A 15,766-nucleotide genomic window follows, 5' to 3' on the forward strand; every position below is an offset into this window, starting at 1 on the left:
ATTTTTGAGCCTTGATTTTTGATGGGAACTCGAAAGATTTTGGGTGGAGCGGTAACGACAAGGTGAAGAAGTGCGTTTGTGTTGTTGATGAGTAATTATGCTTATGCGCTTAAATTCCGATCCGGTCACTTGCGTACTCTTGCGATCATTCTACACATGACCTGATGAGTGATGATGATGATGACGATGATGACGATGATGATGAAGAACGATGAGATGATGAGTATATGCTGTGTATGTGTATGTATGTATGGATCAAATTTGCTACAAAACTTGTAGCATACTTCTTCTCGCTTCTTTTCGTATGAGAGACAGCGAGCGCTGTTGTTGGTAATCTGGTATGTATTTGGTAGAAGTACAGTAGAGTAGGGTAGTGGAAGGTGAGAAAAGAAAAGGGAAAGGAACACAAAGGTTTAGCTTGTACGATTGCATTCCAACTCGCCCTGAACATCGGATGTATATATCAACGCATAAAAGGAGAACAACGATTACAAGTTACCTTTGGTTAGCGCCATTTTAACCTACTGAGATATGACGTCTTAAAACCTGTTTTAGCGCTTTTACCGAAATATCAAAACGCAAAGGGAGCAACTGCTGGTGGACTTGTATAAAACATACCTTCGCATTTGTACTTTGTTCATTTGTTATCTGTATTTTTTTCCCCTTTCTATTCAATTGTCCAATGATTTGTATTCCACCTTGTTGTTCCTGCTTCTTCCGACCTTCCCCATTCATTCTGACTCATCAAAGCATCCAAGACACGGAGAGCGCAACCATGTTTTGTTTGGGATTCCTTGGTTTATTCCCGATGACATGTAACAGTCGGATCGGGTTGGTCATCGTTACAAGCCTTCTTCCACGCCGTCTGTTCTTCAGTTCACTCGTCATTGTTGGGTCATTGCCCCTTGATCCTGATCTACGTCATGCATATTTCCCTAAGACCAAATACGCCACCTGCTGCCTCCGTGACGGTCGGAAGATTACACCTTTTGTTAATTCCCCGAATTCTTTTACCAAACGGCCGAGTGGCGTTCTGTTAGCAGATTTGCTGCCGACGGTTGAATCTGGAGAAAACCCTTACGTAAAACACCTGTCTCATGAACGATGACATGACAAACGCGTCGATCGATGGATGCGGGTGGTATTCAAGGAATGTGTTCCAGTTGAATTGAATCAGATTGAAACGCTCATTGTAATCACCTTCCAACCGTTCATACATCGGACCCTATACTTGCCAACTTGTACATAGACAGAACAGCTGCCTCAGAAGCACCGCTTGGAGATGCCGAATATCACAATAAGTATCAATTTTTGGACTTGGACTTGAACTCCTGTAAACTAACATCAGATTCTCCTTTCACGTCCGATTAAGAGCTCCTCGAGGCGTCTCAACATTAGAATTCGATCCCGACCAAACAACCATAGAAGATTTGAAGATTCTGATTTTTTCATCTACCGAAGTCCCACCAAGCGAACAGGAATGTGCGTTGTTTGTTATTTGTTATTTTCGTTTATCCCAATTTCTTTTTCCCTTTTTCATTTCCATCTAAATCTAAAGACCATTTCCTAACCCTTAAAAATAGCATGTAAATGGTGACTGACTTTTATCTTTACTATTGCCTGCTTAGTGAAGTATAGTTACCCACCTAAAGCGTTACCTGATTCAAACAATCAACAGAAATTATCTTCGATCCCGATAACCAAAGGTGAACAGATAATCGTCACTTCCCTTCCTCCTGCTACATCTTCAGCCCAAACCTCCACTTCCACTTCGTCCAACACTATCGGTGCTGGTGCTACGGTTAAAACACCTACACCTGCGCCTTCCATCAAAGCTATCAACGAATCCATATCAGCTCCTTCACCCATCCATCCCCCTCCCCGTCCCGAATCTCCTTTGAGTCAGAATGATATACCGCTAGAAACGGATGATAGTGTCGCCTTACCAGGTGGAGATGCGGGATATCTCCAGTTGAGAGTGGTCCCAGATGATAATTCCTGCTTGTTCAGCGCTATCGGAGTGGTCTTCGAAGGTGGTATCGAAGCGGCTCAAAAGCTAAGGAAAGGTAGGTCACACTCTTCAGCTGTCTATTCGGAAGGAGTCCCAAGCTGATGAGACACATCACATTTCAGTTGTTGCCGATGCTATAAGAGATGATCCTTTCACATATTCAGATGTGATGCTAGGGTGAGCTGCGCATAGAATCTTCCCTACAAAAAGGTGTACAGCTGACATGATGTATATAGCCAACCAGCCGATCAGTATATAAGTAAGATACAGAAACCAGACACATGGGGAGGGGCAATAGGTGAGCAGCTGATGATACGATGGATACTGCACGCAGAAAGCTGATGAGGCATCTTCTAGAGCTCTCGATATTCTCAAAACAGTAAGCTATCTCTGTCAACCACTTCGACCAGTTCAGCTCATGATGTTGTCAGCTACAAAACAGAGATATCTTCCTTCGACGTAGCTACAGGCAGATGTGATAGGTTCGGGCAGGATGAATACGATTCGAGGTCAGCTCCTCGAAGACATATAATTCCTATTGGAAGATTTTCAGCTGATCGTACATTCATTTCTTCTCAGGTGTCTTCTCGTGTATTCGGGTATTCGTAAGTTTTGCTCCCTCATCTCATCAGACCTAGTTCTCTCACATCGATCTCTTTTATATCGATCCTTGTGTTCATGTCGATTCCTCGCTTACTTTCAATCATTCATATTCATGTAGACTACGACGCTCTCACTCTCTCCCCTTTACCTTCATCACCCCCCTCATTCCACACTACCATCTTCCCCATAACCGATCTCACAATCTTACCGACCGCTCAGAAATTGGTCGATCAACTAAAAGCGAGACATTACTATACTGATACGGCAACATTCGATTTGAGATGTCAGATATGTGGTGAGGGTTTGGTAGGTGAGAAGGGAGCTAGGGAACATGCTACGAAGACTGGACGTGAGTATCACCATATTCTACCTGAGACTGAGATGTTATCTGTCATCTTTGCCTCTCACTTGATTAAAGAGGATGAGAAGCAGTCTTGTTTATCATCTATCATTGATATCTCTCATCCGAACGTACCCACTCAATCCTCAAAAGTGTAATGCTGATTGGTCATTTTCTGTTTTTGATACAGATGTGCAATTTGGTGAATATTAGTTTGAATCAGATACGGATATCAAGAGTATCAGGGGAAATTATCGGAACCATATGTTGTTTGTTATTCATCATCAATTTGATCACCAGTTGTATGTCTTTCATGATATCATGTGTGACTTTATATCATCGTTCATAAATGTCGTGCGACCAGGAAGACAACCATCCGTATAGGTTGTAACGTGAAGCTACTGCTACCTGTAAACAAACCAATAATGTTCATGTGTTATACTTGGGCGCTTGTTTGAACTGATCTCAATCGAGCACAATAATCATGCATTTGAATGTCATATATGTATGTATGTGATTTCCACGGATATGATAATTTTTGATGAATAGATAAACATCTTCTTTTCACAAACCAAAAAAGATCTATTTTGTTTCTAACCATTGATTGTGAATTTGTGTAAAGTTTCTATTATTCACTGTTAATGTTACTAGTATAACCAATTCAATACCCATAAACCAATCAAGATCAAACCTAATTTGATTGAATTATGTTGTTGAGCCAAAGTGCGTATGTTGGTTATGATACTTAATAACGTCTGATCTTTCCATTGTCTATCTGTCGCTTGATAACCCGCTACAGATGGTCGACCAGTCATTGATGCGGCAGTAGCTGCCATCCACTATTTTCAAAAGATCAAAGACAAACGGAAATCAGTCTGCTGTCCATTCAACCGGCAAGCTTGGTAAGGAGTAGATTAGACAATTCACTCACAGCTGGCCAACTCTCCCTTCGTTCCATACCTTCACTCTGCGGTAATTCCAATCCTGGTATCTCCTTTTTAGCCTGATTCATCAAGGGTATACTCTCGGGTATACCACCCTCTGCACCGTCCTTGGGACCTTCCACAACGGCATGTACGACCGCGCTCGTCGTTCCATTCCCACCAGCTGTGGTGGTAGCGACACTAGCACTACCATTGGTGGATGTAACAGGTAAAGGTAGATTCTTCTTTTTTCCAACTAGATATTCGGTGATTTCACCGGTAGCACCTGATACTCTATAACTCAACCAGATGAAACATATACTTGAAATCACCAGATTAACAGGTCTCCAGCGAGTCGCTGGTACAACTAATAATATCGCTTTGGTATCGGAAGCCAACCAACCGTGGAATTGGAGAATGAACGTTTCCAAGGAACATTGACCGATGAAACAGAATAATCTCGATGAGGTTGATCGGAGTAATGGACTGGCGTTTCGTAAGAAGACAAAAGCCATGATGGGTATGATACAAACAATCGAATGGTAATTGTTGTAGATGAATTTGTTTTCTAGGGATAGTTGGAACCAGAAATACCATATCATACCCAAAATCGATCCTACCATCGTAGCCGTTCTGGCAGCGTTGAACCAAGGTCGTTCGGGTATTTGGTATTCTTTCATCTTGATGTATCCGTAGGCACAGAACATACCTGCCCAGACGATGTAGAGATCCAATGTCACACGGAAAGACCATTCTTTCGCTGACCATTCGATTCGGAAGATGGCATTGAGAGCCTTAAAGATATACGCCATGAGGAAGGTATAGTGCATGAAAAGTGTGACTAGGCCCGCACAGGCGAATAGCTTGGCGAGTAGGAATGTTGGTCTATCATTGTATTTCGATCCGATCATCATGGTAAAGTAGATGATGATATACCACCAACTGACCAAAGGAGCAAAGTAGTAGAAAGCGTAATCTGTGTTCATCGTGTAGGGTAAGACAACCGAAAGAAGGTTGAGTCGAACAAGGACCATGGCTACTCGCTGGAAACCGAAATCGCCTTTCTTGTAATCTGAAAAAGTAGGGTCAGTCAGTATTGCTTTGCGCTGAGATCATGAGGACTCAGGTATACATACAGAAAAAGAAATGACCATCTACAGGAAGGACACTCAATCAGCATGTGTCGCCCAACATCATCACTACTCTGCACTCACATCCAGTCATGAACAAGTAAGAAGCCACCAATACTCTGATAGGATTATATATACCCGATATCTTCGAAGCACCGAAGAAGTGGTAAATCAGAATAGCAACTATAAGTAAAATCCTTTCATCAGCAAAATCACCACGGCACACGTAGAATTGGGTTTTACTCACTCTGCATCCATCCTTTCCATTCATCCGTTATATCCCTATTCAGGAACCCTAAATCTTTTCCGCCATTCTTCATTGTCGCTAGACCAGCGACCAAAGCTGCGAAAGTCAAACCACCAAATATCATAGCATCGTAATCTTTCTGTTCCTTGAGGAAGACCGTCGTTCGATCCGCTATGAACAGATAACCCATGGCTAAACCGAAAGTACTGAGTGCAGGAGCGATATTCGATGAAGGGAGATAATTCAATATAGGAGATGAAGAGGCTATACAGCAGATAATCAGCTTTCATCCCATCCCATCAAATGAACTCACGTAATCTCGAAGCAGCCAGCATGCCAACAGGAGCCCAAATGACCAATAAGAACAATATCAACGTTTGAATCGGTGTAGTCCAGTCATATCGTTTACAGCAAGTTCCCGTCGCACCATCTTTCCTCATTATATCATTACATCTCCAACTTAACAGCAATTCAGCCTGTTTGTTCATTATCTTATCTGAGAAATGTAACCCATCTTCCGTCTCTTCATCTACGAGTAGATCGTTCAATACCGATGGGATGATCACGGGAGGTGGATCAGGGTGAGTGAGTCGAGCGTATAAATCGGCATTCATAGCTTCAACGTCGGTGTGCATGATCGTCTCCGCTCTTGAAGGTGATAATTTCTCATGTACCGGATTAGGTATAGGTAAGAAGATGACTGAATCGGCAATTGAGAAATCCATCGCTCTGGGTTCAACTCGTATATCCCGACTGGTAAGATTTGAGTTGAGAGAACGTCGATATTCGATAGTTGGAGCTGAAGAGTCTAGCGGTAGTAATCCAGGTAATATCACACCTGATCCCAATCTCATGTCGTCCCAGGGGTTCATCAATGCCGTTTTGGGTGATCCTTGATTTTCCTTGAGTGATTCAAACGTATCATGGATCATTCCTCCCCAAGCTGCTAGACCACCCGAAGAGGGATTTCGAAGATACCATAATCCTGAGCCCATTACAAGTAAAGAGGCAGGTTCAGATCTTCCACCTGACAGTAATGAAGCAGTCTTGGTGGTGTTCAAGTACGGATCCCTACGAGAACCTCTGAATCAGCTATCATGCCAAGACGTGTTCGGACTAGTTATGAACTCACCACCAAAATTCCAACTCCAATTGCCCATTCCCATCTGGATCAACTAAAGATAAACTCCTATCTGTATGTTTTTCCCCCTCCACCTCCCAGGCTTTTGATACCCCTCCAACTGTCCTAGCAGCCGCGAAATACAGTTGTCGAACGGTTGAATCACCCACAAAGAGGGCCGTACGTTTCTGATCATATGACGAGGCGAAAGGTGATTTGGGAGTGTTGGCTCCTGGTATGGAAAGACATTTCTGGAATTTCGCTCCGGATAGAGGTAGTTGGAAGCATCCTATGATTAGGTTGTACAATATATCAATCAATTGCTGCAAACAAGCCCGTATGGATATCATAAAGCAGAAGGTGGAGAAAGATTACTCACCTTCAGGTTGCCAATTCCTCCATGTTCCAGGATCCAACCATTTACCTGTCCCAGAGTTGAGTAGAGCAGAGCAGTGATATGGATCTGACCAATCTATATCCATCGATTACCATCAGTATCATTTCTGTCCTCACTACAGAGTCTGAGTCTTTGTTCACAACACATATAACTCACCTAGGAAAGTATACCTCAAAAGATTGCCCAAAACTACAGCAGCAACCAACGTCGCACAAGCATAAGTGTACCAAAGAGGATTCAATTTCCCACTTTTCGCTTGTTTGGTATTCGTCGTGGAATTGGTATTTGATCCAGGCATTTTGGGTGCGGCACCTGACTCTCCCTTTTCCACAGAGTATTTGTTATCCGTTTGTTCTGTGATTGAGCTGGGGTGCCGCGATATTCGACGTGAGAGGAATGGTCGTATTTTGGGCGAAAATGACTGACAAGGTATAAACAAGTAGAGGATGAAGGTTTACGGTGAGAGAGGCTCTCGCTCCAAAGGCTGTGTTGACCGATGATGGGTTGTGATTATTTCAGGAGATTATTATTTTAGTTATGTTTGTATCGATTCCTTTGATTGAGGGACGTGCGTTGACGGCACAGATGGATGGGGTATCACACTATCACACGCGGTCTATCAATGTTCACCGCGAGTCATACGTCGTTGGAAATGACTCGAGATCATCCACGAAGACGTCTTGAGGGTGGATTGGGTATCTATGCGAGTATATGGTAGAGGTACAATCCTGTGTGAAGAGCTATCTTGTTGGGTGTGAAGTGGTGGATGAACTTAACTTTGGCGTTGTTAGTAGTTTGTTGGTGTCCAAAGATCATCGCGTATTGATGCCACGTTTACCCGTGTCGATCTCCTGGGGTATCACTTTATTCGCTTCCACAAACCTTCATGCAAGATAGATCAGATCTACTCATGCAGTCATTCACGAGGCATTTCAAATCCTATGCATCAGATCCCATTCCTATTTTCCAATCTTGCTCACTCCTCTTCCCCCTTCTCTGCGCTTGTATCTACTTGTATATAAAGTATATATAAGATGTTTTTAATCATGCGAATATCATGAAGAATAGAAAAAGTATTGTCATAATCCGTCATCCACGCATAACATATGAGTCTATCAGACTATTTCCCTTCTTATAACTCATCGTGGCTAAAAGGTTGTTGGTCGTCATCGTATGATGAACCACCGGCACCACCATAGAGTTTAGCGGTGATAGGCTGTTAAAAGTCACATCGTATGATCAGCACTTGCTCTTTACCCATCATACATTTGAAGCTATCATCAATCAACTCACAGCAACAGCAGCTTGAAGTTCAGATAATTGATCCTCGTAATCTTCAGCTTCAGCTGATGGGTTCTCCTCGAGCCATTCGGTCTTTTCCTTGATAGCCGAGAGGATAGTCTCCTTGTCATCTTCTGATAGCTTACCGCCGAGACCTTCTTTATCGGCAACTTGGGACTTCATAGAGTAGACAAAGTTCTGTAGGGAGTTTTGGGCTTCGATCTTCTTCTTGACAGCGGCATCTTCATCAGCAAATTCTTCGGCTTCTTGGACCATTCGCTCAATCTCTTCGGCTGACAATCGTCGTTTGTCGTTGGTGATGGTGATAGACTTGGATTTACCGGTTCCCTTGTCCATAGCGGATACCTTGAGGATACCATTGGCGTCGATCTCGAAAGTAACTTCGATTTGAGGGACGCCTCGAGGAGCAGGTGGGATATCGTTAAGATCGAATTCACCGAGAATGTTGTTGTCCTTGGTCATGGATCGTTCACCTTCGTAAACTTGGATTCGGACAGTAGGTTGGTTGTCGACGGCAGTGGAGAAGATTTGAGATTTCTTGGTTGGGACAACAGAGTTTCGGCCAATGAGTTTGGTCATGACACCACCGGTAGTCTCGATACCTGCGATATATGGTCAGCTTGGTTCTCGTTTCAAAAGTGAATAAGAGAGTACAAACTCACCAAGAGTCAAAGGACAGACATCGATCAAAAGGACACCACTGCTTCCTTCTTCGCCGGATAGGATACCACCTTGAACAGCAGCACCGTAGGCAACAGCTTCGTCAGGGTTGATACCTTTGGAAGGTTCTTTACCGTTAAAGTATTCCTTGAGGAGTTGTTGGACTTTGGGAATTCTAGTGGAACCACCGACAAGAACGATCTATAGGCAATCACGTCAGTTATCCGCAGTCAGCATATTACAACAAATCCAACTCACATCATCAATTTCTTCCTTCTTGACGCCGGCATCCTTAAGGACTTGTTCAACGGGTTTCATAGTCTTTCTGAAAAGATCCATGTTAAGTTCTTCAAATTTAGCTCGGGTGAGGGTCTGAACAACGAAGGTAACATCAGCTTCACTTCTGTTTACATGAGATCAGACGATTAACCTACCTCTGAGAAATCGTTACCACCTTCGAAGGCTTCGATTTCAATCTTAGTACTCATTTGAGAAGACAAGGTTCTCTTGGCCTTTTCAACTTCTCTCTTGAGTTTACCCATAGCTCTGTTGTTCTTGGAAACGTCGACATCGGTCTTTCTCTTGTATTGTTTGACGAGGTAGTCGATAACTCGGTTGTCGAAATCTTCACCACCCAAGTGAGTATCACCGGCAGTAGCCAATACTTCAAATACACCATCTTCGATGGAAAGGAGGGAGACATCGAAAGTACCACCTCCGAGATCGTAAACAATGATTTGAGATTCAGCTTTACCAGTTCGGTCGAGACCGTAGGCTATGGTAACATGTCAGCATAAACATTGATTAAAGGATAGGATGAGACTCACCAATAGCAGCGGCAGTAGGTTCATTGACGATTCGGAGAACGGTGAGACCAGCGATGGTACCAGCATCCTTGGTAGCGGATCGTTGGGCGTCATTGAAGTCTGAATACGATGTCAGTTGATGCTTCACGAAGATGTATTGTGCAACTCACAGGCAGGGACAGTGACAACAGCGTGAGTGACTTTGTGACCAAGGTAAGCTTCGGCGGTCTCCTTCATCTTAGTCAAGACCATGGCGGAAATCTCCTCAGGAGTCTATAAAATCAACAGAGTCAGTTGTTTGTACGGTCGATAACTGCCCAAAGGTCGAGGTAACTTACGAATTCCTTGAGGTCACCTTTATGGTTGACTTGAATCATTGGTTTTCCACTCTTGTTGACAATCTTGAAAGGCCAATGTTTCTGATCTTTCTTGACATCCGGATCATCCGCCGATCTACCGATCAGACGCTTAGCGTCGAAAACGGTGTTCTCGGGGTTGTTGGAGGCTTGATTCTTAGCTGCGTCACCGATCAATCGTTCTTCCTCTGTGAATGCTACCCATGATGGTGTGATACGGTTTCCTTGATCGTTGGCGATGATTTCTACTTTTCCACCTTTGTGGACACTAAGGGGTAGGTCAGCCGATGTTCTCCAGAAAATAAATACAAGCAGATGACGATAGGAGGTAGATCACCAGAAAAGTGGAATGGATGAAAGAGTAGTGACGGGCATGTATAAGATGAACGATGGCAAAATCAAGAGTGACAAGGGGATGAAGAGCGACATTTCGGTCATAGACTAGACAATGGAATCCAAAAGAGAAGAAAATGATACTCACGCAACACAGGAATAAGTCGTACCCAAATCAATACCAATGACAGTACCAACATCTACCTCCTTGTCCTCTGCTCTGACCTGATGACCTACAGGTAAGAAGCAGATGACGGCGATGAGGACGAAAGCGAATAATGTTATTTTTGACATCAACGATGAAGACGTTGATCGTCTCGACGGACGGATTGTTCTTCTTGGATAAGCCATCTTGTTGGACCTATACTGAGTGGCGTTAGTTGAAGAAGAAGAAGAGAAAGAAATAGATGAATCACAGATGAGATATATTTTTATGGATGATCATGGAAGGTGACACGCTGGAACTCATTCTGAAGGTGATGAGCTGGAACTTTGTTCGTTCAACGTGGCACATCACGGTTATAGCAGAATATTCTCGACGCGTTCACCTTTCTTTTTGTTAATCCCACCCACTTTAAGTCGACTTTCCGCCGGTAAGTCTCCCTGTCCTCATTCACTCGCACGCACCAGCAATTGCCAGCAACATGCAACATGCATACGTCGAAGACGACAATAACTAGACAGTGGTCCTATCAACTCAATTGATTGCACCGTACATCACCCACTCACGGCGACACTGCATAGCAGCCGCCAGAACATCCTGGCAAGATGTACTCGACATTACAGCGACTCAATCACATATCATCCCTGGCTACCACCTATGTCATGATCCTCCTAGGGTTAATATCAATAGCTTCATTCCTTTCACTCCCTTCGGTTGATGTAGGTAAAGTGGAAATCAAAGACCTGATCGTGTGAGCGAACCATTCCACGTCACCCTTCATTCAATTCTCTATTACTGATGTGTCACTGTATTGCTGGATATATAGGCAAAAAGGTAGACTCAGAAGATGGGGAGCAAGACACGAAGAATTAGCATCATTGAAATTCGATATTCGAACCGATCTGAATCCTCTACTCAACTCGTATAATACCAAACAACTGTTCATCTATCTCACTGCATCGTATGAAGAGCAAAGTACGGGGCATACGCATGATGTCGTACTTTGGGATAGGATTATACAGAGAGCTGAGATTAGAGATATAAGAGCGGTAGGTAATAAATTACCAAAAGCGAAAGTGGGCAGGAAAGGTAGAGGGAATGTGAGAGTTGAGGAGGCAAAGAATAAATATCAATGGAGAAATCCTTCGGGTACTTTTAAGTGAGTTGAGTGATCCTCGGGAGACGAAGAATACAGCACTGACGGAACGCGATTAGGAATGTCGAATATGCCAATATGACTTTACATTATTCCCTCATGCCTTATGTTGGTATACTCTCTTCAGGGTTGGCTGCTACTGCTCAAGGACCGGTCACGATACCAGAGTTGATAAAGAGATAGTGTGAGTCGTTATCATCTATCTCCGCACAAACAAAAAACGCTGATAAGATGAGTTATAGTTCATATTGTACAGTTCATGCATTTTAAACATGTTCACCTGCCAACGGGACATAGACCACTGTTACCCTCACACATCTCTTCTGTACCTTGACATGGTATGTATCGACATGAGCTGACAGAAGGACAAACATATATCTTCCATCATGAGATCTCTCGAGCGGGTCCAAGCGCATCATGGCTTGACTTGATGAATGAAAGAGGCCTGTGCGTACCATTAAACACTAAAGCCAACCTCAGTCGCGTCAACGATCGCCCATCCTTCTACTTCTTTCTTCTTTCCGTACCAACGTTCCTCTTTCCTCAACTTCTCACTCATTGACTTGCTATGACTATCAACCCGAAACACCATCACTGTCTATCATCATGCCAAGTTCGATAATTCGTTCACCTGGCCAACCCACTACCACAACCAAAACAGTCACCAAAACAGTGACGACCGGAACCCAAACCGAGATCATCACTACGGCCATAACCACCACCATCATTCGAAAAACTGAGTGGACCGATTCACCAGACAGTAGACGATCCTCTGTCGATATGAGCGAAGAGAGAGACCCTTTCAAAGGAGATATCCAACTCGCCTCGCACGTTAGTGGAGATTGTGTTAGACTCTTCGAGACCATGTCAAGCAATGCTGCTGTTTCCTTCCTGGCCGCTATCGCATCTCAACCGCTAAAAGACAACGGAAATAATGGAAATAGCGCAAGATGGTTTGTGGAGGCTGAGATAGATGGTGCAATTCTTGGGTTCTTCAATGATACCATGAAAAAGGACAAGACCGTGAGTACCTCTCATCTTGTGATGATATTTGCGATGCAAGCAACGACTGACCCGCCTCGTTAGATTGTGATAGTCCCCAAGGTGAGTCTTATCATATTTGTTGACTATAGCCTCTATCGACGAACTGAACGCATCCGATGCTTAGGATTGGAGCGGTTTCATATCCATTTACAAGATGAAGCGACATATCACCTTTCAAAAGTTGCTCGAATCCTATGCCGAAGATCACTATGGTATGTGAAAGGACCGACGATCGGGGCGTTCAGTGCTGTTCGCGAGCTTACTCAGCATGATCCACAGACACACTGCGACTCTGGTTCAACTTCCGAGAGATTACCATTTCTGAGCGACCAAACGCCCAAGACGGAAGGAATGGCAGCTGGAAGGGCTTACGAGATATCTGTCAAAACCCCAACGATTGTGAGTTGTGTCTTCGGTCTGGGTGACACAAAATAGTTGACCATTACTAAATCATAGGGCGGAATGCCTAGCCGTATCTTTCGACGAATGTTGAAAGGGGGCCCTAAATTCGATCTTAATAATGATGTCTGAGTAGCCAAAAGAGATTTCTCCTGTAGGTATTCCATCCTTGGTCCTGTGTTGACTCGATAAGCGTGCTGACTGTCCCTACCTGTCTCATAGACGGCCTCGAATGTCTTTCAGACTAGCCGATGATTTTCCCCATAGTACGGTCTCCACTGGATGAGTGAATGTTGATATGAGTTTGTGGATTATTCGATGAAATCTTTTCGCTCAACAAATATTGACTCTTCCTGTCCGTTGTCGATACTTGTTCGGCTGCGCTACTGATCAGATCAGGCCCTGACCTGACAATGTCTTCCACTTGGAGAGCGTCGGGCCCAGAATTTGATTCGTTCTTAGCAAGATAACATATGTCTTCCTCCTATGAACAATGATGGTCCGTGCGCTGCTTCTGAAATGTGGTTGATTGTACTCCTACCCTTACACACGGACATACGCGTCTGTGCGATATCACACCACACATCGATACACACCTTGATCATCTGTTGATGTTGTCTTCCTTTTTCATCATCTTTCCTTGTTTCTTTCCTCCTTCATCTGTGAGCTTACATCCCATAGGACGCTTCATGCAATCTATCAGATTCCAACCTCGACTATCAGTGCAAACTCATTCACATCCATATCAACATGTCCGGCAATGAAAGCGACAGTGATTCTGCCTCCGAAGTAGAGGGATTGAGAGAAGAAAAGAAGGTAAGTTAATCTAGATCATTGGTATCAGCTGGATACACAATCAACGCTGATCATGTCTGACCTTCTGACACAGCTCGTGATTCTTTTCAAAGTGAGCTGGTATATGACTTGACTTGCAGCTTTTAAACCATTTGTACCGTTGTGCTGATCATTGAATGGTATCTAGGCGACCGATAAGGAGCTGGAAGTTCCCTTCAAAGTGACTCTCACTACCCCTTTCCAGAAGATGTTCAAAGCATTTGAGGATAAGCTTGGTGTCGAAAGAAGTGAGGATTTTGTTGATTCTTTTGGTTCGGACCATCGATCAGCTTATGCTTATCGTTGATCTTTCTCCAGACACGTATGAGTATTTATTCGATTCAAGAAGGGTATACGAGACCACAACGCCTAAGATGCTAGAGATGAAAATCGGCAAGAGATATACCGTGGAGGGAATGTACAAGCAAGTGAGTCTGTTCATCTCGCATTCATTGTTTCCATTTTGTAGGAGTGGTGATATCTTCCTTGATTACCATGTTAATAGCCAAGTAGTCAAAGGCTGATTCTTCCCTTTCTCAGATCGGAGGAATTTAGTCAGAAGCCGAGAGATAGATGAGTAGACAATTGGTAAACCATTATGTGTTCGTCGACATCACCAGTAGAAGTGAAGATTGTATTTCGAATGTAATGTGTGTAAAAATGTAATGCAATCATTAATCTAAAGAGGAAGATGTGTTATATTGGTCGTTGCATGTCGTGTTCTTCTATGGCTACAAGGGTGATTATGATATATCTAAAGCTGACCTCCACAGATAACCTTCTTCTACTTGTTCATAATGTTGATGCCCTGAAATCACGTTATTAAAGATTATATGAGTGTGTATGTGTTTAAAGAGTTGGTCGAAAGAGAAAAGGATTTAATCGGGTGATGGGAGATGTTATGATTCTAAGATTTACGAAACAAAAGTCAGTTATATGATAGTGGAAGCTGATGAGTGGGAAATCAACTGACCATCTAAATTCCATCACCCGCTAGACCGTACCTCTTCCTCCTCTTCGTCCACCCGAGCACATACCACAGGTGATGAAGTTCCAGATGGCGATTAAGACGGCACCGATACCTCGGAAGATGGCGATGAATACGGAAGCGATGGCGCTTACGACGCTGTGAGAGGAAAAGAGATGATCAGTAAACTTTGTAGAATAGTAGCAGAATGATGAAGTAGACAATATGAGATGAGGAAGGAAGGAGAGGAAATACTTACGCTGATAGACCGTTAGCTATGGCTGAAATGATATTACCCATTGTGAAGTTGTGATGTTATTTATGTATGTTGTTGTTGAGAAGGAAGAAGGAAAATAAGGAAGGTGGCAACGAATATGATGGGTTTATATACCTTATGAGGTTGGAGTATGTGTGTGGGTTTTTTTCTTGACTCCGAAAAAAGTTTTGATGTTTGCGATGAATGGTGACGTTAATGTAAATCAAGGGTATGACGTCAATCTATATTTGTCCGTCTACAAAGGACGAAAAAGGTGCGGAGGATCAAAGCTGAAAATGGAACTTGCTAGAGCTATCTCTTCTGATGATGCGGATCTAAAACGGCCATAGACTTTCTTTCTACACAAGGTATGACATCGTTTCATGAATGAGTGCATGATTCCAGCGTAAAATATCAAGGTATCAAGGTATGAAACACACAACACCAGAGACGTTCCTTGCTTAATCCGACTTGGCGAAGGAACTAAGAGAGTCGAGAGCAGAGGGTTCTCACCTGAACGGTACCTTTGACATCATACAAGGTGGCGCAACCATTTAACCTTGGAACTCGTAAAGGATCTTTATGGGCGGTGATGCCTGCACCGGCGGCAGGTGATTTCCAGTGTAGACTTAGTCGTATAACCTTGTTTCCTCTTCAAGTGGAGTTTGTGAAAGACCAAGAATAACAAAACACCAAAAACACCCAAAAACCCTGAATAA

The 15,766-nt window shown here is 43.4% G+C and overlaps 6 protein-coding genes across 6 annotated transcripts; 4 read left to right on the forward strand and 2 right to left on the reverse strand.

The window, feature by feature from the left end:
- Window positions 1-1,282: 1,282 nt before the first annotated feature.
- On the forward strand, window positions 1,283-3,167 carry V865_003159 (uncharacterized protein; the record flags this gene model as incomplete). Its single annotated transcript, XM_066226957.1, has 10 exons — window positions 1,283-1,301; window positions 1,375-1,482; window positions 1,629-2,066; window positions 2,134-2,188; window positions 2,248-2,309; window positions 2,369-2,390; window positions 2,443-2,520; window positions 2,591-2,616; window positions 2,733-2,963; window positions 3,145-3,167. The coding sequence occupies 10 exons, from the start codon at window positions 1,283-1,285 to the stop codon at window positions 3,165-3,167; spliced, it is 1,062 nt and encodes a 353-aa protein (XP_066083054.1).
- A 434-nt stretch (window positions 3,168-3,601) lies between these two features.
- On the reverse strand, window positions 3,602-7,069 carry V865_003160 (uncharacterized protein; the record flags this gene model as incomplete). The annotated part of the gene is made up of 9 exons (XM_066226958.1): window positions 3,602-3,793; window positions 3,886-4,949; window positions 5,014-5,031; window positions 5,092-5,190; window positions 5,255-5,518; window positions 5,568-6,325; window positions 6,387-6,663; window positions 6,754-6,846; window positions 6,928-7,069. The coding sequence occupies 9 exons, from the start codon at window positions 7,067-7,069 to the stop codon at window positions 3,602-3,604; spliced, it is 2,907 nt and encodes a 968-aa protein (XP_066083055.1).
- Window positions 7,070-7,903: 834 nt separating this feature from the next.
- On the reverse strand, window positions 7,904-10,579 carry V865_003161 (chaperone DnaK; the record flags this gene model as incomplete). Its single annotated transcript, XM_066226959.1, has 9 exons — window positions 7,904-7,987; window positions 8,065-8,675; window positions 8,736-8,934; window positions 8,992-9,105; window positions 9,168-9,508; window positions 9,561-9,659; window positions 9,710-9,812; window positions 9,878-10,163; window positions 10,377-10,579. 9 exons carry the CDS (start codon window positions 10,577-10,579, stop codon window positions 7,904-7,906), a joined length of 2,040 nt encoding a protein of 679 aa, XP_066083056.1.
- Window positions 10,580-10,996: 417 nt separating this feature from the next.
- V865_003162 (uncharacterized protein) lies at window positions 10,997-11,730 on the forward strand (the record flags this gene model as incomplete). The annotated part of the gene is made up of 4 exons (XM_066226960.1): window positions 10,997-11,142; window positions 11,218-11,440; window positions 11,504-11,550; window positions 11,607-11,730. The coding sequence occupies 4 exons, from the start codon at window positions 10,997-10,999 to the stop codon at window positions 11,728-11,730; spliced, it is 540 nt and encodes a 179-aa protein (XP_066083057.1).
- Window positions 11,731-12,153: 423 nt separating this feature from the next.
- Window positions 12,154-13,061, forward strand: V865_003163 (uncharacterized protein; the record flags this gene model as incomplete). The annotated part of the gene is made up of 5 exons (XM_066226961.1): window positions 12,154-12,570; window positions 12,634-12,651; window positions 12,716-12,803; window positions 12,871-12,990; window positions 13,048-13,061. The coding sequence occupies 5 exons, from the start codon at window positions 12,154-12,156 to the stop codon at window positions 13,059-13,061; spliced, it is 657 nt and encodes a 218-aa protein (XP_066083058.1).
- Window positions 13,062-13,740: 679 nt separating this feature from the next.
- V865_003164 (uncharacterized protein) lies at window positions 13,741-14,401 on the forward strand (the record flags this gene model as incomplete). Its single annotated transcript, XM_066226962.1, has 5 exons — window positions 13,741-13,806; window positions 13,880-13,897; window positions 13,973-14,072; window positions 14,143-14,252; window positions 14,330-14,401. 5 exons carry the CDS (start codon window positions 13,741-13,743, stop codon window positions 14,399-14,401), a joined length of 366 nt encoding a protein of 121 aa, XP_066083059.1.
- Between the last annotated feature and the right edge of the window lie 1,365 nt (window positions 14,402-15,766).

The sequence above is a fragment of the Kwoniella europaea genome, chromosome 1, assembly GCF_036810445.1.
Source record: "Kwoniella europaea PYCC6329 chromosome 1, complete sequence".
In the NCBI taxonomy this organism is placed as follows: Eukaryota; Fungi; Basidiomycota; class Tremellomycetes; order Tremellales; family Cryptococcaceae; genus Kwoniella; species Kwoniella europaea.